General features: G+C 46.0%; 1 protein-coding gene across 1 annotated transcript in view; it reads left to right on the top strand.

Moving 5' to 3' along the window:
* The window catches only part of LOC126101313 (SKI family transcriptional corepressor 2-like), a 411,488-nt gene that overhangs the window by 89,853 nt on the left and 297,213 nt on the right, over positions 1–24,422 (top strand). The window contains exon 4 of the mRNA XM_049911989.1: positions 17,327–17,740. Within this exon, the coding sequence (XP_049767946.1) occupies positions 17,327–17,740 (414 nt within the window). The remainder of the gene's footprint in view (positions 1–17,326; positions 17,741–24,422) is intronic.

Below are 24,422 nucleotides of genomic sequence, written 5' to 3'. Positions count from 1 at the left end.
GGACTATAGAACCCAATCCATTCCATGTAAACACAGCGCACAGCACTATGGAGCCACTACTGGCTTCACAGCGCCTTGTTGCAACTTGAGTCCATAGCTTTGTGGGGTCTTGCTCACTCAAACCCTACCATTAGGTCTTACTATCTGAAATCGGGACTCACCTGATCAAGCCACGGTTTTCCAGTCGTCTGCGGTCCATCCGACATGGTCACGAGCCCAGGAGAGGCACTGCAGGCGACGTCGTGGTATTAGCAAAGGCACTCGGTTGGGTTGGGTTGTTTGGGGGAAGAGATCAAACTATGATGTCATCGGTCTCATCGGATTAGGGAAGCACGAGGAAGGAAGTCGGCAGTGCCCTTTCCAAGGAACCATCCCGGCATTTGCCTAGAGCGATTTAGGGAAATCACGGAAAACCTAAATCAGGATGGCCGGACGCGGGATTGAACCGTCGTCCTCCCGAATGCGAGTCCAGAAAGGCACTCGCGTCGGTCGTCTATTGCCACAGCCCATTAACGCCAAATCTCGCCGTACTGTCCCAACGGATATGATCGTCGCACGTCCCACAATGATTTCTGTGATTATTTCAGGCAGTGTTGACTGTCTTTTATCGCTGACAACTCTACGCAAAAACCGCTGCTCTCGGTCGTTCAGTGAAGGCCACAGGCCGCTGCGCTGTGCGTGGTGAGTGGCAATGCCTGAAATTTGGTATTCTCGCCACACTGTCGACACTGTGGATCTCGGAATATTGAATTCCCTAACGATTTCCAAAATGGAAATCCAATGCGCCTAGCTCCAATTACCATTCCGTGCTCAAAGTCATAATCACGACGGAAACTTTTTCACATGAATCACCTGAGTACAAATGAACAGTTCTGTTGCTGCTTTTGCATGACAGGGACACATCGGCCCCTGTTGTTCGATGGAGTCCAAGCGGGAGTTTTCCAAAGTGGCGAGAGTTCGTACGTTGTCCTGTCTTCATGGTGATGTCCCTGCAGTCGACTGGGACGGTGTCTTCTTGACCTATTGGTCGCGAAGCAAGTGGGGCCACATGGTTGCCTTAAGTCGTTGCACCAGGTGACCCAGTGCTCGGAGGAGCGGATTTATGGACTGAGCGGACTTCTCATAGAAGAGCTGTGCAGCCTGGCGGAACCTATCACGACCGTAGGTACGTTTGAGACCCGGTTGAGGTCGGCTGACGGGAAGTCCCGAGGCAGATGAAGCGCCAGCCGTACAATCCGGTTCTGGAGCCGTTGTAGTCGTCAGACGTGGGTCTCTGCAGCATCGCCCCAAACCACAGCGGCGTAGTCGATGAGCTGGCGTACAAGAGTGTTGTAAAGCGCAACCCCCAATTCAGGTGGTAGCGCAGTGGACGGATTTAGGAAGGGGTATAGTTGTTTCATTCTACCCCTGACCTTTCTGACATGCTGTCGCCAACTTAGTCCTGTGTCCAGCGTCACACCCAGGTACTTAGCTGTAGTGCCCTCAAGTACGGCGGTTCCCCTGATGGTGATCTGCGGGAGGTCGGCTGGGATATGCTTCTTTGTCATGAGTAGGGCTTGCGTCTTAGCCCCATTGAAACTAAGGTGCCACCTTCTCGCCCACTGACTAAGTGTGTCAGCTGCTGCCTGCCTGTGTCGCTGGAACCGAGCTGCATTCATAAAATGACAGTTCTGCCAATGCACTGCCCTCTTATACCTCGTGTACGCGATAATACTGCCATCTGTATACGAGCCTACCGCTATCCCGTGACTGTTGTCGCCTCAGTGTATAGAGGAATGACGGTCTCTGGCAGTCACGCGTTAGTTTAGGACGGGCTGCTGCTTCCGGCAGCGCGCCCCGCTGATTGTCAGCCCCCCCCCCCTCTCCCACCTCCCTGCCAGCCCATCCCCTTCGGTCTCGCATGGCCGCCCCCGCACGCAATCTTCCAGACGGCCTTCTTGCGCCTTGCCATTAATGCTCCGCCTCTGGCGGGAAGAAGCTAACGCGGCTTCTTGCAGCGCCGCCTTAAATCACCCTTCTTTCGCGCTCTGCGATGCCACCTGCCCTTGCGGCTCGCCTGCGGCGGATCTCTCTGTCACGAACAGTTTTTTCGGATTAGCTGGGCAGGGGGGGAAGCCCGGCCTGGGCAGTTATCGTCTGTCGTTTTTCGGCCACCGGAGTTCCGCTAGCTGTCACTCGCCACGACAGGCGCGGCCCAGATTCGCCAAAGCGCCGTTGTCCGCAGGTGAGATCAGGCACAACGTTACTTTTCTTTCCGGAAGAGAGGAGGGGTGGCTTCAATTTTAGCTAGAGTGTAGCGGTTCCAGGGACCACAGACATTAAGGTTTCTGCGAAAACAGATGTTAGGAAAAAAGTGTTAGTATTGTTATTCGAGCTGTGTACATCTCAGGACCCTGAAACATCGTACGTTTGTTCATTAAACAGCGCGCACACATTCTATGGTAATGGAAATGGCATATGACTAGAGCCTCCCGTCGGGTAGACCGTTCGCCTGGTGCAAGTCTCTCGAGTTGACGCCACTTCAGGGACCTGAGTGTCAAAAATGGTTCAAATGGCTCTGAGCCCTATGACACTTAACATCTAAGGTCATCAGTGCTCTAAAACTTAGAACTACTTAAACCTAACTAACCTAAGGACATCACACACATAAGGTATGACATTCCGTCGCGCTGACCACTCAGCTACCAGGGGCGGACACAGACCGTGGTGAAAAAACAATAGTTCCAATTTTGGTCACCAGGCGAAAATATGTCACTGTAGGCACTTAAAGCCGGCCGGAGTGGCCGAGCGGTTCTAGGCGCTACAGTCTGGAACCGCGCGGCCGCTACGGTCGCAGGTTCGAATCCTGCCTCGGGCATGCATGTGTGTGATGTGGTTACGTTAGTTAGGTTTAAGTAGTTCTAAGTTCTAGGGAACTGATGACAGATGTTAAGTCCCATAGTGCTCAGAGCAATTATTTTTTTTTTTTTTTTTTTTTTTTTTTTGTAGGGACTTAAAATGTGGCGTGGGTGAAGGAAAAGGGGAGGAACGATCAAAATAATGAAAACGGCGATGCTGGCACTTATGTTCAACATATACTTACAAATTATAACGCACGTTCAGTATGGTCTCCTGACTCAACAACATGTTGCATCTGTAGCACGTCATGGCCGACAGTTTGCTCGCAGCCTATCCGGTGTAATCAGAGTGATATGTCGTCGTATGCTACCCTTCAGATGAAGAAGAGTCTGCATACATCCATGATTGAATCAATCTTTCAGATATCCCCACACCCAGAAGTCACATGGATTTGGGTCGGGGCACATAGAAGGGCACAGATATTGAACACTGGACTCGCATTCGGGAGGACGACGGTTCAATCCCGTCTCCGGCCATCCTGATTTAGGTTTTCCGTGATTTCCCTAAATCGCTTCAGGCAAATGCCGGGATGGTTCCTTTGAAAGGGCACGGCCGATTTCCTTCCCCATCCTTCCCTCACCCGAGCTTGCGCTCCGTCTCTAATGACCTCGTCGTCGACGGGACGTTAAACACTAATCTCCTCCCTCCACAGATATTGACAAAGCGTAGAAATGATGCGGTCGTTAAGGAAGGTTTCCCGGGCAAATGAAAATGGTGGTGTGGATACAGTTGCGTTCTTGCAAAAGTAGAATCCCGTGTTGAACAAGGAGGTCCTTATAAAGTGCTGATGTCACTGTACACCTAACAGCTTCTGGAGGTACCATCTCCTTGGTGAAAAACGGACCGATAATGAAGGAGATTGTGAAACCACACCACATAAGCAGACTGCAGTGGACGTTCCTGCACAACATGTCGCGCAGTAGAACGCTACATGCAACAGTTCTGTGCATTCGCGGCATCGTGCAGAGAAAATTGTGCCCCGTCTGTCCAAAGAATATTCCCGTGCACATTTCATCCATTTCCTTGAGTACCAAAAAACGAAGGGCAAAGTTAGTGCGTAGTAACCTATATTGGGGGTATATTTCGTTCACATTCTGAATTTTGTAGGGATACCAGCTTAAAATACGCTGCAAAATCTTTTGAAATGTTGGCCAAGGGAAAGAGAATACCATGATGCAGCTCGAGCACTGGCTGCGGAATTTGTGGCCTGCGAAGCACAGTCGGCTACAGCTAGACCAACTTCATCAACACCTGTCGCAGGAACGGGCCGCCTCCCTCTCCCTGCTGTACCATCTAACTCCCCTGCTTCTTCAAATGTCTTTATCATGTTCTTTAGCCCATTTACTGACGTGTGACCTCTTCACAGCTGTTTCTGTTGGCGAGATTCCCGCAGTGCAGGCGCTGCTGTTACTACCGTTCTGATCAAACAACTTTACCAGCAGTGTACTGCCTATCTTCTAAGTAGCCATTGCATTTCATACAGAAAACTTCAACCTTTTTGACCCTTTACACAGTCACCTCACGAAAGAAATCAACACATGTCGCCAAGCGACAAACAGCATACTGACATCCAAACAGAAAACATTTCACATTTTGACTGTTGATAGCGCCATATTTTCATCTGGTGGTGGAAAGTTAAATTCTTATGCTTTTTCAGCATATTCCTTGAGTACACCGATTAATCAACATACCTACGATGTTTCAACGCCCTGTGATATACAGGGTGTTACAAAAAGGTATGGCCAAACTTTCAGGAAACATTCCTCACACACAAAGAAAGAAAATATGTTATGTGGACATGTGTCTGGAAACGCTTACTTTCCATGTTAGAGCTCATTTTATTACTTCTCTTCAAATCACATTAATCATGGAATGGAAACACACAGCAACAGAACTTACCAGCGTGACTTCAAACACTTTGTTACAGGAAATGTTCAAAATGTCCTCCGTTAGCGAGGATACATGCATCCACCCTCCGTCGCATGGAATCCCTGATGCGCTGATGCAGCCCTGGAGAATGGCGTATTGTATCACAGCCGTCCACAATACGAGCACGAATAGACTCTACATTTGGCAGCGGGGTTGCGTAGACAAGAGCTTTCAAATGCCCCCATAAATGAAAGTCAAGAGGGTTGAGGTCAGGTGATCGTGGAGGCCATGGAATTGGTCCGCTTCTACCAATCCATCGGTCACCGAATCTGTTGTTGAGAAGCGTACGAACACTTCGACTGAAATGTGCAGGAGCTCCATCGGGCATGAACCACATGTTGTGTCGTACTTGTAAAGGCACATGTTCTAGCAGCACAGGTAGAGTATCCCGTATGAAATCATGATAACGTGCTCCATTGAGCGTAGGTAGAAGAACAAGACATCACCAACAATGCCTGCCCAAACGTTTACGGAAAATCTGTGTTGATGACGTGATTGCACAATTGCGTGCGGATTCTCGTCAACCCCCACATGTTGATTGTGAAAATTTACAATTTTATCATCTCAATCGAGGAAGTACAGTACATACTGACGAAACTAAAATGAGCTCTATGGAAATTAAGCGTTTCCGGACACATGTCCACATAACATCTTTTCTTTATTTGTGTGTGAGGAATGTTTCCTGAAAGTTTGGCGTACCTTTTTGTAACACCCTGTATAAATCCCGCACTGCATTACTCGAAACGCTGTCGGTTTAATTACAGCCACCCTTTATGAATTTGTCACATAGGTACAAATGTATTATTTACTTTCCACCGATGTCGGTCGTAGAAAACGTCTTCTTAGAGAAAAAAGTGCTGTACGCTGGATGGATATGCAATGAAACTTTCCATTAAAGAACTGAAAATAAATTCAAAAGCATCAAATTCATACAATATTTACAGTACCTTGTATAAGAGACCATGATTTCAATACCAGTACAAAATTGGCTTCGCTATGAACAGAACGATCATCGAATAAAAAATCAATTTTCGTCGTAGATAAGTGTCACGCCAAGAACTCTTGTTCACCTCTAGGAGAGCGGTTCCTGGAGGAGGAGGAGATCAGTGATCAACGTCCCGCCGTCGACAACGAGGTCATTACAGACAGAGCACAAGCGCAGACTAGGGAAGGATGGGCAAGGAAACCAGCCGTGATCTTTCAAAGTAATCACCCCAGCAATTGCCTGAAGCAATTTAGTGAAGTCATGGAAACCTAAATAGGGATGGCCAGACGGAACTTTGAACCGTCGTCTTCGCGAAAGAGAGTCCAGTGTACTAACCACGTCCAGTGTGCTAAATGCTACGCCACCTCGCTCGGTAGCTGTTCCTGCTGGGGCTCTTGTATATCGTTTTTATTCGTTGCTGAGAAGCAGCACTTCACTCGAGACTCGCAGTACCGCTTCTGTTCTGCCTGCAACGCTTCGTCACTCGCATGTTTTCTTCCCCGTATGCATTTCGTACGCGTCTCGAGCCGAGTGTGTAGTTTCCGTATTCCTTCAATTTGTTACCCTCAGGTGACACAGGAAACGTTTCGTCCCCCCCCCCCCCCCCCCGCTTTTTTCCCGCACGTCCGTGTCGAGTCGGTACTTTTCGTATTCCTCCAGTTCTTTAAACTCAGTGGAGCAAGGCATTAGTGACTCGCCGGGATACGACGAGACATGTCTGCTCCGGATCGAATCTGCTTCGCAGATTAACGATGAGGGCTGGTGAGCCCACCATCCTGGATATGGTTTTTTGGCGGTTTTCCACATTCAGATAGATAATTGCCGGGCTGGTACCCATGTCCCGCCACTGATGCACAGTACGCAAACACTTAGAAAACGTTATCATATTCGTACGTGAGATCTACAATACACGCAAAGAGTGGGATACATATTTCCTTCCCTAAAAGGGGGGGGGGGGGCGAGGACGGGATTACGTTGTTAGGAAGGGTGTGTAGCCACCACTGGCACTAACACTGCCAAAATCAGTATATAACAATGCTGATCCCACAGGGAAGAACTAGCTCAACTTTTGCAATGCTGTTACCATCAGTACCAGTACAGTCATGGTGACTAATCATAATTATGTCTTCTTCTCCATTTCCAGGTTTAGACAATACGGCTGTTCCGACTTTTCATTTAAGGTCGCCTTTTCCCGAACGTCTGTTTTTCGTTAGGGATTTTGCTTCTTTACAGTGGCTGCCGTCCTTCTGTACATTTTAGATGTTGCTTGCATTTACCTCTATATTCATCCACTTACGTAAGTATATGTACCGGGTGGTTGTAATTAATGTGTAGCTGCATACAGAGGTCCAGTGAGGCTGTAATCATCGGGTGACAACGAAACTTGGTACATTTGCTAATGAGTTAATGCGGAACAGATTTAAGCTGGAAAAAAATTGGTTCAAACTTTGGTCATTAGGTCCAAATCTGGCTCTGTGAATGCAAGAAAGATGTATAGAAATATGTCCATATGGAATGGATTAGGAATGGGATGTGAGCAGAAAAGATGAAACAAATGAGAAACACATAAAGTTGACGTTATTATAAAACGCCGCTTACACAATTTGTCAATACGAGCACCGGAAAAGTCGAAGACATATTGCGCAGCGCCAAATTTGCGGCTGGTGGGTAAAATTGGTAGTAATTTTTCGCCAGCGTTAATTGGTTCTGGTTTAACGCATTAAAATATCTACCAAGTTTCGCTGCCATGCAGTAATTACAACTGACACTGGATCTCTATGAGTAGTACACTTCAATTGTAACCTCCCGGGAGTTATTCTCATATTTCTTTTAAGGTCCTCCCCCTTCAACAATGTTTGACACATATTAAAAACCTCATGTATGCTGCTTTTGTCTTTCTTTTTTTAACCCCAAAATTCACTGCCGTACAGGAAGATAGGCACAGCCATTGTTTTGTAAAACTTATTTTTTACCTTCCCAGGTCTCGCTCTTTAGAGCCTTATATATAATTCCAGATTTGTGCTGAAATTTATTGATTTTCTCCTGTGCGTCACTGCCGTTACTTTAATCGTAAGCATGTACAAGAGTAAAATCTGGTCATGAAATATACACGGTGGTCAGAAGCAGTTTAAAAAGCTTATGAGGATGTAGCACGGTAGGCAGTGCGGACAAATAATTGTTGAGAAAAAATTCGATACATTGTGCCGTTCGCGAGTTAATTGGCATTGAAGTTAGCCAATCAGACTATTGCGCGGGAGATTCAAGCAGCCCGCCAGATATGATTAGTGCTAGTTTTTCTCACAGCTTTGATGATACCCCACGAGACTGCTTAGCCTATCGTTCGTGTTCGATCCTTATTACCGCTGCCCTGTTGTTCAGTTTTAGGAAACCAAATGCAGAACACGTTTGGCGGCACATTGTCTTGAGGGCCGCTTGAATTCACGCGTGCAGCGTCCTGATAGGACAGCCTACACTGCAACGCCCTTACAGGCTTTTCAGACTATTTCTGACCATCCTTATACCACTCAAACAGCGCGTTCACGAGCTCAGTTATACCCACACCTTGGAGGTTTAACAGAAACAATATTTAGGTGAAATGGTTACATCAGTAACGAGTAACGATTACTTTTTAACGGTCTGGACAATACCGAATAAGTAGCGTATAGCATGTGGCTGTTACTTTGCAGCCCTCGTTACCATGTTCGCTACCGTCCAGAGGAATGCAGCTACACAGTGTCCGCGTACTGAACCTGGAGGTGTGATACGGGTGTTACGGGTGCAGCTGACGCCCGCGCCACGGGCACAGAAAGTGCTCAGCCGAACCGCCGCTGTCTGCGTTGCGCTGCAGTGGCCACAGGCCGGAGGCGGGTTTCCGCCCGGACGCATTACGTGCGCGGCGACAGCACCGCGTGGTCGTTTCCATTAAAAGCGGCCGCCTAGGCGGAAGGCGCGGCGAGATAAGGCCGGCCTGCTGTCTACCTACTGCCTGCTCGGGCAGCGCTTTCCGTTTCACGGGGCACGCCCCGCAGATAAGCGCTCGCCATTCAATCCCACGTCCGCCAGGCTTCGCGTAGGAGGCGGACTGCCGTGATTGACCGTTACGTGGCTGAGAAACTGCTACACGGACATGATTCTCAATTCTGATTCATCCCCTGTCATTTACTGCCAACTAGGGAGGTGGCTTTGTCGTAACCGGAATCGGAATAAGACGTGGCGCAGTCGTTTTCTCGAAGTCGGAGGCGGTATTTATTTAATTATCATTTCTAAATAAGAACAGCAATTAGAAATTTTTAAAACTTCGTGGCAGATTAAAACTGTGTGCCGGACCGAGACTCGAACTCGGGACCTTTGCCTTTCGGGGCAATTGCTCTACCAACTGAGCTACCCAAACACGGCTCACGCCCCGTCCCGTCAGCTTTACTTCTGCCAGTACCTCGTCTCCTACCTTCCAGACTTTACAGAAGCTCTCCTGAGAACCTTGCAGAACTAGCACTCCTGAAAGAAAGGAGCACAGTTTTAATCTGCCACGCAGTTTCATATCAGCGCACACTCCGCTGCAGAGTGAAAATCTCATTCTGGAGAAATTTTTAGTTTATATATTTAGGGAATAAAATTAATTTTACAGGAAATTACTTACGGGGCGAAAAGAACAGCTGCGGATTCCGTCATTTAGGATGACATAACTAAGGCCACATGAAATACATCCAGAACAGCTACTTACACTGAAGAGCCAAAGAAACTGATACGCCTGCCTAATATCGTGTAGGGCCCCCGCGAATGTGCAGAAGTGCCGCAACATGACGTGGCATGGACTCGACTAATGTCTGAAATTAGTGTAGCACCATGAATCCTCCAAGGCTTTCCACAAATCATTGTCACTACTAGGGGGTGGAGATCTCTTCTGAACACCACGTTGCATGGCATCCCAGATACGCTCAATAATGTTCATGTCTGGGGAGTTTTGAGCCAGCGGAAGTGTTTAAACTCAAAAGAGTGTTCCTGGAGCCACTCCGTAGCAATTCTGAACGTCTGGACTGTCGCATTGTCCTGCTGAAATTGCACAAGTCCGTCAAAATGCACAATGGACATGAATGGATGCAGGTGATCAAACAGGGTGCTTACGTACGTATCACCTACCTGTCAGAGTCGTATCTAAACGTATCAGGGGTCCCATATTCCTCCAACCGGACACCCCCCCCACTGCATTACAGAGCCTCCACCAGCTTCAACAGTCCCCTGCTGACATGCAGGGTCCATGGATTCATGACGTTGTCTCCATACCCGTAACGTCCGTCCGCTAGATACAATCTGAAAGAGACTCGTCCGACCAGGCAACATGTTTCAAGTCATCAACTGTCCAATATCGGCATTGAAGGGCCCAGGCGAGGCGTAAAGCTTCGTGTCATATAGTCATCAAGGGTACACAAGCGGGTCTTCGGCTCCGAAAGCCCGTATCGATGATGTTTCGTTGAATGGTTCGCACGCTAACACATGTTGACGGACCAGCATTGATATCCACAGCGATTTGCGGAAGGGTTGCAGTTCTGCCACGTTGAACGATTCTCTTCAGTCGTCGTTGGTCCCGTTCTTGCAGGATTTTTTTGCGGGGACAGCTATGTCGGAGATCTGATGTTTTACCGGATTCCTGGTATTCACGGTACACTCGTGAAATGGTCGTAAGGGAAAATCCCCACTTCATCGCTACCTCGAAGATGCTGTATCCCATCGATCGTGCGCCGACTGTAACACGACGTTCAAACTGACTTAAATCTCGATAACTTTCCATTGTAGCTGATCTAACAGCTGCGCGAAACACTTGTTGTCCTATATAGGTGTTGCCGACCACAGCGCCGGTAATTTGCCATTGTAGAAGCAGTAATTGATCTAACAGCTGGGCGAGACACTTGTTATCTTATATATGTTTTGCCGACCACAGCGCCGTAATCTACCTGTTTACATATCTCTGTATTTGAATACGCATGCCTATACAAGTTTCTTTGGCGATACAGTGTATGATGTTGAAGTGCTAACATTAATTTATCCATTGTACTTGTTACTGAGATCTTTTAAGAAATGCATCAGACTGTCAGTTACGATATTTTTATACTTGTATACACTAATGATCAAAAGTATCCGGGCACCTATTGGTTGACATTAATGTGGGCTATGTTTCCCGTTCTCTCTATGGCGGTTTGAGCTCTGCTGGACACACATTTAGTGATGCGTCTATATGTCTGTTGAGCAATGGCAGTCCATTCATTCTTCCTCAAGCGCGGGACCCGAAAGACAATAGATAGTGATGATGGACGCTGGGATCTGGAGTGAAATCGACGTATTAACTCATCCCATAGCTGATTTGGTTCACGTCTGGACTCTGGGCAGTTCAATCCATTTCAAGAATGTTATTGTCCGCATGACATGGGTCGCAAATGCTGTTTTATGACATGGTGCCTTACCATGCTGACACACACAATCACCTGCTCGGAGTTGTTCCTCTACTTTACGTAGTACACTGTGCTGTGAAACATTTTCCTATCGTTCCATGTTTAACATTTCCTTAAGCATAATAAGGGGACCACGACCAGTTCCCCGAGAAGCACCATCTTCCACAGGCTAAAGCGTGATTCTTCACGCCACATCACTCGATCCAGTCATCCAGTATCCAATGGTATCGCTCTTTACAGCACCTCATGGGTCTTTTAGCACTCACGACAGAAATGTGTGGCTTATGAGGAGCTGTTCGATATTGTAACAAGACAGAACCATGCCAAAGATGCAAGATGGTGCCACTTGCTCGAGTCCCACCGGCGCCACGGGCGGTGCTGTGGATGTAGATATTTCACTTCACCTCAATCAGTTGCCGGCCGAATACAATGCGCAAATGACCAGACGACAACGGACAGAGGCCTACTCCGAATAGAGAAGAGCAGCTCTCGCCCACTTGATTTAGATCATCGTCCAGAGCAGACTTAGACAGGGAACGTCGTTAGTGAACTCTTAGAAGTGAGCAGACAGTTGTAGTAAATTGCATTTGCTATGTACTATATAGTTTACCTACGATTATTTGCACTTAGCGATTGAGGGCCTTTTCTGTTATGTTACAAGAAGTGTTGCATACTTAATCATTCAACTAGTCGCAAAGATAAGTAAACCTTAACTCATATGCCTGACTTGTGTGACTTTGTTACTAATTCGATGGAGTGTTGTAGTACTTTCGGTCCCCAGTTCCCTCCCTCCCCCTGGGGCATAGATGTGTAACAGTGACAGGGAGAAACTGCCCCAGAAACCGTTTTATGAACTCACCAACTCTGCCTTCATAGCAGTAGCGACGAGGCCTTTACAAAATTGACGACGAGGGGTTAGACAACTATGCGAACTCAGTGTGCTAGCTGCACAACTGATAGCACTTGGGAACTCACAAGTGAACCCTTCCGTTCATCTCACGCAATGTTTTACAGCTACCCTCCGCAATGGTCGACGGCCCCTGCCGGTCATTAGATGACGTCTACGTCATCTTGGTTTAGTTGTGGTTGTTCCTTCGCGTTTCTACTTACGTATTCACATCGCCATCCGTCGACTTGGGCACCTTTAGATTGGTTGAAATGTCCCTGGTACATTTGCCAGTCAGTTGTCATCTAATGATTAGTCCACATTCGAATTCACTGAGTTCTCCTGACCACTGCAGAATATTTTGCGCCTTCTTTTATACTTGTGGGTCCGACTGCCGTGACATCTAGGGCTAAATTCTGAATTAGATAGGTGTTTCCGGATACTTTTTATCATATAGTGCATTTTTTTCTGTAGACCTGCAGTTTTATGAAATTTATTTTTTATCATGTTTGTAAAGACACAGCGTGAGAGCTTGGCATGATGCGCATACCTTTCAGCATACAGCCGCACCGATGCACCGATAGTATGGCGACATCCGCCGTAGACGGAAACCATATCCGGTTTTTGGACTGTGGTACACATTGTGAAAGTATGAGTACCTTCATGACCGACCGCTAGAATATCAGAGCACTAATTGATGGGCTTCAAGCGCAGAAGGAAACACTCTGACAGTACCTGCGTTACGTGTTTTCATTCATATGGTACGGTAGGGGAGAGGTTTGTGGAACCTCTTCATTTGACGGTGGGAAGTTGGTTTCGGCCTCTGCTATGTTGTGATTATTTGATCAAGCTCCAGACCTGTTACGTCGTTCAAGTCCTTTCTAATGCACCTTCCACCGCCACACAAATATGTATATAGTTCAAAAAGTCGGTATCATAATTCAGCGGTCGTAAACTTTATAAATTACTTCTGTCAGTCAAAGCGCCCTCTACGTTTTCCGCTGTAACTTAATTAAAACCCCACTTCCATATACTCATTTTTTCTAGATTATATGCGGCGGCCTGACAGATGCGTCACTCTATATAATGGAAATCAGTTGAATTTAAAGAAGAGTCCAAACTAGGAAGTTATACGTAATAAACTGTAACTTTGCAGCTCTGTATGCTTTTAATCTGCTTCTTAAGAGATCGTATATTACTTCAGCTCCAGTACAGCATTTCTTGGTTTACACTCAAACCGGGACATGGGACAGATCTGTCGTATTATTGTATAGAATGCAGCTAACACTGAATTTATTTTTCTCCGCGTCAGGCTGTCCTTAGACACTGGAATTCTTTTTAGTCTGTTGTAGTCCCAAAGAAACCTTGCATTAAATGCATCGATAAGATATTCCTTTACTGTAGAGTTATCATCATCAACATCATCACACTATCAGCATCATAATCATCATCATCATTAACAACTGCACTGCGGTTCATTGGCACACAGAATAATTAAATACAAAATGACTTTAACTTCGCTTTTACTTATTTTCACAACAGTTTCAAAGCTAGGTCCAGTAGATTCACTACATGAACTGTCGACGATTCAACGCTTACTCCTTGTTGGGCAAGGATGTTAGCATCTTTAGTTTGACTAAGAGGCTCTGTAACAATCAAACACGTTATTTCGTTTTTAGACTTTTCTTTAATTGCTTCACTGAAGAACTTTACTTTTTATATTGTGTTTAAGAAAATGAAATTTCGCTAATCCTCCCCACACTGAACAAAAACAGCCGCAAAAAAACTTATCCTCCCTCGGGAAACATTACGCTGTTACCTTGGAATATAGCCCCTAGCTTCGGGGGCGAAGAAGAGGGTCCACAAGTATCGTCGGGTACGGAACGCCCAGCGAAAGCTTTCACTGAAGAATAGAGCCTGTAGAGTTACCAGATCGTGGGAATGTTGATTGCGGCATTTCGTCCGCTGTTGCAGATAGTTCTGGACATTTCTACGGGATTAAGACAGGGTTGTTTAGCATAGGATACATGGGTGTTCGCGAAACCAGGAACATTCGCACGCAGTCCTGTGATCACGACTGTTCACATCTCGGAAGACTAGAATATTCATAGTCTCATCCTGAAGAATTAGAAGAAGAGCCGACAATGTTGAAATAAACATTCTAGATCAAGTTCACGGCAACCTGGATGAGGGGGACCAAATCATGGGTCGAAAACCACACACACAAAACATCACAGAACGACTTCTCACTTGAACTCCACCCTCCATACATTTCAGGTTAAACACTTAACTGGGACAACGGTACACTTGGCAACTTGCATCATTTGAAAGGAGATAAAATCGCTACTCGTCGGACCACAGTATTGCCTCCATTCTATGTGTTGTTTGACCCAAGAAGACGTTTACGTGATGGTGTTTGATTACCTTTGCAAAGTTACCGACACGAGTAATATCCATTGCAAGCACATCCCTTGACAATGTTCGCGTTGAAACCTAGTGTCATTGAAAAGGCGTAACACTTGTCCCTCGTCGGTTATGTTGTGTTTTGTGACCACGAGTGGTACATCGTACCGTGTAAAACGTTGGACAGTCTGTGACGATACACTAACAGATCGGAAGGCAACATTCACGGTGTGGCCAAACCAAACACGATAATTCCTTTCTGCCACTGTAACGTTTCCGTGTCGGCCCATCTTACTGCGATGACTGCCCGGGTTCGATTCCCGGCTGGGTCGGTGAATTTTCTCCGCCCAGGACAGAGTGTTATGCTGTCCTCATCATCATCATCCAATAATACCCACATACTGCAGATCGCCGAAGTGGCGTCACATTGAGAGACCGTTATCCGGCGAACGGTCTGCCCGACGGGGGCCCTAGCCATACGACTAAATAAATAAATAAACTGCGATGATTCTGTACAACTGATTGGCACTGCTTCAAAGCCATGACATACGCCAACTGGAGGACCATGTGGACGCCTGGTGCCACTTCTACCACAGTTCAACACACAACCCTCCTGCTCATCTTTATTCTACACTGCGTCAGCATCGCTCCAAGTGGACAGTAAGCTACAATCTCGACTACGAAATCGGATGAGTGCGAGTAGTGTCGTCTATAATGATTTACAACATAACTTTTACAGTAAGGAGCATATTTACCTCCATAAAAATAGGCAATAGCTGAAAAATTACATCACATTTGTCTTTCTTCAGTTTCCTAAGGACCATGGAGGATATGGAACTGTATATTGCAGGACAGTTCATTTACGATTCTCTTGCAACCTATAGATATTTACTGAAGAATGTTGTTTTCTTTTAAGAACAAAAATGGGCCTAGTGAAAAGCAGAAGACGTCGTACATAAACTCAAAAACGATAAGTTTTTCTTCCCTACACTTCCAGTCAAATCAGTGAATGTGAAACATAGGAAATGTGTGTGAAATGCAATACCTACATTATTTACCGTGGCAAGTAAGCCACCACAGCTGTAGCCGAAGAGGAAACCATGCAGGCGTGATAATAAAACGTGACAGCAATAAAAGTCTTTCCCTCACAGAAGAAACCACTTCCACAATCGCAGCTACACTTGAGCCACAAACGGCAAGAATCTTCAACACATTCGCTTTTGAAGCGAAAGTAATCGACAAACTTAAATATTTCGCACGCATGAACTAAGTGTTTATATTCTATTGCCTCCAGCGGAGTAACATATTCGAAAACATTTCTTTATGAATAAGTTGTTGCTTATGTCACTGAATCAGTGAGATTCGGCTGTTTATTTCATGATCATTCACGTCACTTGATAATTCGCTAATGCTTAGAAAGCAAATATATAATAGCTATTTCGTTAATTATAATTAAAAACGAAAATTAATCGTACAGCGCCGCTAGGGACGCTAGTGTTGTTCCAACTGTCAGACTGTACAAATTCTATACAGCGAGTGACGCGACTGCATATATTACACTGTGCTTCTACACTGTTTACAGCGTTGCAAATCGAATACTGTGCTCTTTGTACAATGGGTGACTAATATTTTGTTCGGTCAGCTTATGGACGTGTGTGATATATAATGAGCACAGTATTTTAATGATCTACAAAAATGCAATATGAGACGTAGCGGCCATGTTGCATCCAAAATATTTGATTGTTTGGTCACACTGTTTACTGATTGAAACTGCCTTTCGCGCTTCGATTATACATAATTTTCAAACGTTAAATGGAAACTATTTAAGTAGTATCATTAGTCAGCGAATGGCTACATCGCGGCCACAGCGGAACAGAAACATCTGTGGAGAAGTCTTCCCACATACAAAAGTTTTCGTATTAGAAACACTGCTTATACTGAACGTATGAGTCCATAGTACCTTGTCATCTATTGTGACCAACAACAAGTGCTGACTGGTTCATGATTGTGTGTGTGTGTGTACTAAACCGGGGACCTAGAAACGACGGAGAGGCTTCGTTCCACCTTAGCCCTCATTGGTTCACAACCCCACAACAGGCCACAGCAGTCCACACACCCCACCGCCGCCCCACACCGAACCCAGGGTGCGGATCAGCTCCCAGTAGACTCCCCCCCTCCCCCTCCGGGAACGTCTTCACCAGATAAGTGTAACCCCAAATGTTTGCGTGGTATAGTAATTATGGTGTATGCGTATGTGGAGACAATGTTTGCTCATCAATCGCCGACATAATGTAACTGAGACGGAATAAGGGGAACCAGCCCTCATTCGCCGCGGTAGTTGAAAAACCACCTTAAAAACCATCCACAAGCTGGCCGGCGCACCGGACCTCGACACAAATCAGCCGGGCGGATTCGTGCCGGGGACCGGCACGCCTTCCCACACAGGAAGTAGCGCGTTAGACCACGCGGCTAGCCAGGCGGGCCTGGTTCGTGATACTCCATGTGATCTTAAGTGAATCATCTATCAGTTTCCATTTGTCTGTTGCTCACAGCAGACGAGTAGGTACTATGTACTTTAACGTTCAGTATATGCCGTATTTTTAATATGTAGGCTTTTATATCGGGTAAGATTTCTCTGTATATGTTTCAGTTCTGTTGTGAATTCAATGCAACCATTTGTTTGAAAATAATGTAAGGCAGTTCCAATCAGTTAACAGTTTTTGAAGTTTTGATTACAGTGTGTAACAAATAACCATTGCATGTGTAATGTGTTTGCCTCAGGTCGCAGCAGCAGCACTCGCGAATCGGACAGCTCCGGGTCGTCGGGCCAGGGCCAGGACCGCATAGCGTCGCTGTACGACTCGCTGGCGGCGGAGTTGCGCGCCAAACTGGGCTCCGGGGGCGGCGCCGGCGGCGGCGGCGGGGGCGGCGGCGCTCCCCGCGCCCCGCTGCTGCTGCCGCCGCGCGACTACGACACGGTGCACCGCGCGCGTGGCAACATGGCCGCCGTAGACCTGCGCCGCTCCGCCGTCGCCTCCGCCGCGACGCCGGGCAAGGACGCCACGGCCACGGGGGCGGCGTCGGCCGACGCCGGGGGCGGCTCCTCGGGCCCCAGCAGCGGCATCGGCTCCGACCACGCGCCCTCGCCGGACCGGCAGTCCGACCCACGATTCCTGGACAACGGCGACAGCTCCGGTGAGAACACACTTGTACACTATGTAGCTCCACTGCGTAGACTGGTAATGAGGGGCCAAATAAAAGCATAGAAATTGCTGGCTTTCTCTGTTAACGCAACGAAAGTGCGCTTGGCTCAAAATCTCTTTAAAATCATTTACAGTGTTTTTATTGTTTTAACAAGCACCCTCCTTCAAAGGCTTTTCATAATAATCTGACCGGAAACCTTGATTTATACAAAATACAATTAAGTACATGTTAAGTGTTACCTCATAAAGCACCAGTCCGATATTTATCGCTCTTTCAGGAGATGCCCATCACATAAGAAAAAGTCCCTCACATAACGTGTATCAGAAGATCAAATTTTCTTTCCATTCGGAACTGATTCCCATCGTAAACATAAGTATGCGTTGTGATCTCCATGCGCATGAATTCATTGTCTACACATATATGACTTCTCTACACTTCACACTCGAGTGTCTGGCAGAGGGTTCATTCAACCACTTTGACACCATTTCTCTACCGTTCCCCTCTAGAACAACGCACGGCAAAAGTGAATACTTAAATATTTCCAAGCGGTCTTCGATTTCTGTTATTTTGTTACAATGATCTTTTGTCACTATGCAGATGGGCGCCAATAAAATATTTTTCCATTGTGAGGAGAAAGTTGGTTATTAACATTTTGTGAAAAGATCTCGCTGCAACAAGAAACGCCTTTGTTTTAGTGATTACTTGCGTGCCCTTGACACTCTCTTCCCTATTTCACGATAATACCAAACGAGCTGCTCTTCTTTCAACTTTTGTGATATCCTCCGTCGATCCTACCTAGTAAGGATCCTATACAGAGCAACAATACCCCAAAAGAGGACGGACAAACGTAGTGTAGGCAGCTTCTTCAGTATATGTGTTGCATCTCCAAGTCTTCTGCTAATAGAACGTAATCTTCAGTTCGCTTTTAGTTACGCAATTAATTGGTTCAGGCTCGGCACCAAAAAAACTTACCATCTCGTCGGTATCATGAATCTGTAATTAGATTTTCTGGTTTCAGTTTATTTCACTTTCTCACTGTGTTTTCTGGTACTAGCAAGGGCAGTATGAGTGGCTTCACTACGGCCTGTGTCTGTCCACGGAAAATCAATGGTTACAACATCCGCGTTACACAAAACCTGTAGGACACTATTGCTGAAGTGCTGAGTAAAGCATGTCAGGTTTAAAAGAATGAAAAATCTCCAAGACGGGCAACGACTTACAGAATCTCGAAATTTAGTACGCACTTCAACGTAGGATGTATTGAACAATGTCCACAACAAAACTATTGAACAATGTCCACAACAAAACTATCTCGAAATCTAGAAGTAGTTCTGTCCGTGAGTAAAGTATGTGAGCGGCAACAGAAAATCAGTGCCTTCGCTGGGTGATAGCAGTGGCAGTGTGAGAAACGACAGCACCGTCATAATCCTGTGTCATTCTCCACCAAAGGCGTCATTCGGATGCTGTATGGATGGACATATTGTCAACAGTTCTTTCCCTTAGCTGCTGTTAGTTTTCTGAATCTTAGAATAGCTACATCTCATTCAGACAGCTCCTCAGTTGGCTTCACGGGGCTGAGTGCAGCCCGTTCCAGTCCTAGTACCAAGAAAGGAACCCATCAGCACCGGGGAACATGGTACTCAGACTGACTGACGGTTAAGCTACCGAGGCTGACCATTGTGATGGAAGTTCGAGTTGAAACTCTGAAGTTAATTGGTGTTACACGGCAGCCATAATCAATATGTAGAACGAAAAAAAGACCTTAGCATACGACTGAAAGACCAGAGCCCAAAGTCTAAAGCATGTAACACGATTTAAATATTTAGGGATAATACTAAGAACTGATTTGAACGGAATGAGCAAGCACACTGGTGTGCAAAACTGAAGGACGAAACTAACTTTCCCATGGTTTGTCACTGCCAAATTATGTAGCTCTATGTAGCTTGGAACACATATTAAAAGAACTGCCTCACTATAGTACTCAAGGTAACTGAAAGAAATGCACAATAAGACGAACAGAAATGGCATTTTTATTCAAGGACAGTAATTACGATGAAGAGACGGCGATTCATAATGATCTCCTGGACATTACAATCTATGGGTGTGTGATCATCGCGGATGGAAACTCATATTGTGCTAAGTGCTCCCATGCTGACCACCAGTTGATAAGGAGTTTTTCTGGTAGGGCATTCCATTTGTCCATCAGCGCTGTTCACAACTTCTGGGCGGTCGTTGGTGCATATGGACCCGCTGCAATACCTCACTTCAACGCATCCATCACTTGCTCGAAGGGATTTAAGCATTCGTCGAACATCCTCTCGTTCCAAGATCTCCTCTAATGGCGCTGTTCGATGTGATCGTCCATTGCCATCCATAATAATACAGCCAGAGCAGAATGCGCTGCTGAAAAACGCACTTGGGGATGCAGAACTGTGTGAGAGTAACTTGGACCGGTGAGCGTACAATGTTCGAAGATTTGGAGGTTAATAAACCCATTCACCATTGTGTCTTTCCACACTGTAACACCTGGACTACAAAAAAGATCATGTTCGGCAATGTCCTGGATGCATAATGTGTTCCTACCTCTTGCCTTATGAACTTCCAGAGTTGTAGACTGAGCGGTTGATTATGTGTGAGATTGGGAGAGAGAGAGAGAAAGTGTGTGTTACTTTATCTCAATTTGTCTTTTAGTTCTTTTATCGCATTTTCTACGTTTTAACCACATTCTTTTTAATTGATGTTCGTATGGGCCCTGATAACTTCGATGTTGAGTTCACTAACGCACACACACACACACACACACATCCCAATACTGTTGAACATGATCAGCACTACTAAAAACAAATTAAGGACAAGGCTGCTGTCCCCTCCAACACTTGCCAATATATATGTGGACTAGGTCACAGTAAGATTTAAACAAATTTTCAAGAGTGGTGGGGTGCTGTCACCGCAGCATAGATTAGGTAATATTTTATATGCAGCGCAACAGACCGAAGATAATTTACAAAAGTGGCTACACGTCCTAAGAAAAATAGCAGACCAATGCGGACTGATAGTATCTCCCCATAAATCAAAATGAAAGGCATTTCTTGGGAAAACGCTATAACATCCAAAACCGAGATAAATGACAAAATATTGGAACAATTTTAACTACCTTTGTTATAAAGTACGCCCAACAATAGAAAGCGACATGGAAATAAAGCTTTGAAAATTTAAAGATGTGATACAAGTCATAGACGTCTGAAATATAAAAAAATGAAAGTAAACTGAAGCTTTACGAAACAATGGCGGTACCGGTAGTACCATATGGAAGTGAGAAGTAGCCACTTTGAAAGAAGCAGTAAAGGAAAATTACGTCAGCTTAGTAGAAACTCACGAGGGCATTCAAAAATTGCGCACAGACACACAAAATATGAAACACAGAAATAAGGTAAGAGGTGCAGTTTTTTGATTTGGAAAGAAAAATTAAATATATGAAATTAACTGGGGTAACCATTTAGAAAGAATGCCGCAACGTTGTTTGCCTAGTATCGTGAAGCCCACTGGATAGCGAAGTGTCGGGCGTCTACGGACGAAATGGTTTCCGGGACAGGCTGTGCAGCCTACTCCCTGAAGTGAAGAAGAGGATGATTATATTGTAATTTGCGCTAACTATTGCTTTTATAATTAATTTATCTATCACTTGTGTCTGCCAAAGAATGTTTTATTCCATCGACAGTCCACTAGCCAAGACAAGAGTAATTATCGTCCAGGCTTTTATTTATTTACACCAGAAAAATGTGGCTGCGGGAACACACGTGAAATGAGCCAGCGGGCGACCTGAAGCTGAAACTTATTCTGTGAAACGAATTGGGGCTGGAAATCATTAAAACCGCGAGTGGTAACGGTGTTTTGCTTTGTAGATAAAACATTATACTGGGTGATTCCGTGGTGACGTTATAAGCTTTGACTGATGATGGAGAATAGTAAATCAGTTGGAGGTAAGGGACGCTGGTCCACAAGCGAGGGAGTCTAAAGTTATAAGCGTTCTCATACCTCTGACAGTGGATACATGTACCGGAACATACCACCCAGGTTCTAGGAACATATCCCACTAGTTATTCGTCAGCGGCCATTGTTCCAGCATGATGGAGCCCCACTTCACTTTGGACTGGAGGTTCATGAACACCTGGATCTGACATTCCCTTAAAAGTGGATAGCCAAAGGAGGTACTGTTTCGTCGACAGAACGTGCACCTGATCGCACCCACCTTGGTTTCTTCTTGTGGGGCCATGTGAAAAATCATGTCCACGAGATGCCTGTCGAAACTGAAGAGGACTTCCTGGCAAAAATTCTCGCTGCCTGTGACACTGTTCAAACGACACCGGCGATTTTAGGACGTGTACGACAGAGTTCTGTGCGACGATTCCATATCTGCATTGACGCCATTTGGAACAACTGTTGTAAAAGTACCAACTTTTGAAACTTGTGTAAATAAATGGAATTCATTATTACTGTACAGTACTGTACCGCTAGACCTTCTGACATCACGTTACGTGTGACGTTACTAGTATATCAACAGCAGAAATAATTTGAGGGTATTGGGGAGTATTCAGCGGCAATTCTGTATGTCATGATCAGGATTCGGAAGTTGGGGCACGTTTGAGCGCTTGCGAGGCCAAGACTTTATAATAAATTTAAAGTTGGCGTGGTAACTGTTCAAATGTCTTATGAAGTTGCTGAGCTGTTCCTCACAATGCGCCTATGAAAAGATTTGTACGCGAAGCATACAACTACCATTACCTATAGCTTCTGGTGTAAGGCTTCGATCCAGTCAGTCGTTGGCCAGTCTGGCGTGGCACTTGAAGATAGCAAAACAAAAGTCGAAGTTTTAAATTATGCGTATAAGAAATCGTTCACGCAGGAGAATCGTACGGACATACCGTCGTTTAACCACCGAACAAACTCCAGTATGGGCGACATAGCAACAGGCATCGCTGTCGTAGATAAACAAAACGGTGGGCAGCAATTTCCAGTCGTTTATTGATAATGCTGTGGTGTAGGACATGGTGTCGAAGGTGAGTGACTGCAGAAGGATACAAGATGAATTTCTAGGTAGTGTAATGAATCCCAGTTAGTTGTTAATTCAGAAAAATGTCAGTTGATGCAGGTGAGTACGGAAAACAAAGCCGTAGTGTTCGAATACAGTATCAGTAGTGTCCTGCTTGACACAGTCACGTCGCTTAAAATATCTGGCCGTAACATTGCAAAGCGATATGAAATGGAATGAGCTTGTGAGGATTGTGGTAGGAAGGGTGAATAGTAGACTTTGGTTTATTGGGAGAATTTTGAGAATGTGTGGTTCATCCGTAAAGGACATCCCATACAGGACGCTACTGCGGCCTATTCTTGAGTACTGGTGGAGTGTTAGGGATCACCATCATGTCGGATTAAAGGAAGACATGGGAGAAATTCAGAGGCGCCCTACTATATTTGTTACCTGTAGGTTTGATCAACACGCAAGTATCATGGAGATGCTTCGGGAACTCAAGTCGGAATCCATGAAGGGAAGGTGATATTTTTTTCGAGGAACACGAGAACCAGCAATTGAATCTTTTTCTAGAATGTTTCTATTGCCATCAACGCAGTTTTCGCGGAAGGACCGCAAGATAAGAGGGATTATTGCTCGTACGCTGGCATATAGACAGTCGTTTTTTCCTCGCTCTATTTACGAGTGGAACAGGAAAGGAAAGACTAGTGGTGGTACAGGGTTCCCTCCGCAACGCACCGTACACTGGTTTTGGAGTATGTATATACTCTTATCTAGATGAAGATGAACTTGAGTAAATTTTCGCTTATAACTTTCGACTCGATCGTTTCCGGACTAGGGTCTCTTATCTCAAATTGATACATTTGTCCTTCTCCGCCTCCCTGATAATTTATAATGTCGTCACGGGACCACTTTGATTTGTCTTTATGTAAGCAGTTCTCTCGTTAGTCTCACGAAAATGAAAAGGGCAGTTTCTGTTTCGGGGACGTCCAGATGGTACCACGTGTCGAACGCGCATCTTGTGCATCGCGCTCTGCAACAGCGACCGCTACTCGTGGGCTAAGCAAGGGGGCGGTGGTGCCCGGAACGATCGGCCAGCACCTTTAGAAGGCGGCGCCCTCGCGGTTGGCCCCTGGCCCCTGTGGATCCGCTCCCAGAGCGGGGGCGCCGAGAAAGCGGCGGGCGCATCCTTCACCTTTGGTTCGGTTTCCCTTTCCCAGCCCAGCGGCGGCTGCCGCAGTCACGAAGCGAGATAAACGCCGGTAATGAGCCGCGGGCAGAGGGACCAGGGGAAGTCGGACCCTGGTGGACTGTTGCAACGCGCGCGCCGGGCGACTGTTTGCGTAATGGCCAGTCCCACACCAGTCCGCACGCACACCTGTCGCTATCCGTTTATTATTGTTCGGGTTGTAGCACCCCGAGCGTCGCGTGTAGTTCTGACGAACTGAACTGCTCTCGTCTTCGTGAGACGGTGCCATTGAAGCGAAAAGTGACTTTTACGTTCACCACACTTGTACAACGGCAGGATGAATTCTTGCAGACTAACAATAGGACCGCGCCTACAACTCAGCATCGATTTCTTCGAAATTTGTGGTATATCCAGGGCTTGGCCAGGAGATTCACATGGCCAGACGTTTAGAAAAA

The sequence above is a fragment of the Schistocerca cancellata genome, chromosome 9 (assembly GCF_023864275.1).
Source record: "Schistocerca cancellata isolate TAMUIC-IGC-003103 chromosome 9, iqSchCanc2.1, whole genome shotgun sequence".
Classification (NCBI taxonomy): domain Eukaryota; kingdom Metazoa; phylum Arthropoda; class Insecta; order Orthoptera; family Acrididae; genus Schistocerca; species Schistocerca cancellata.
This window is presented reverse-complemented; position numbering and strand designations above follow the sequence as displayed.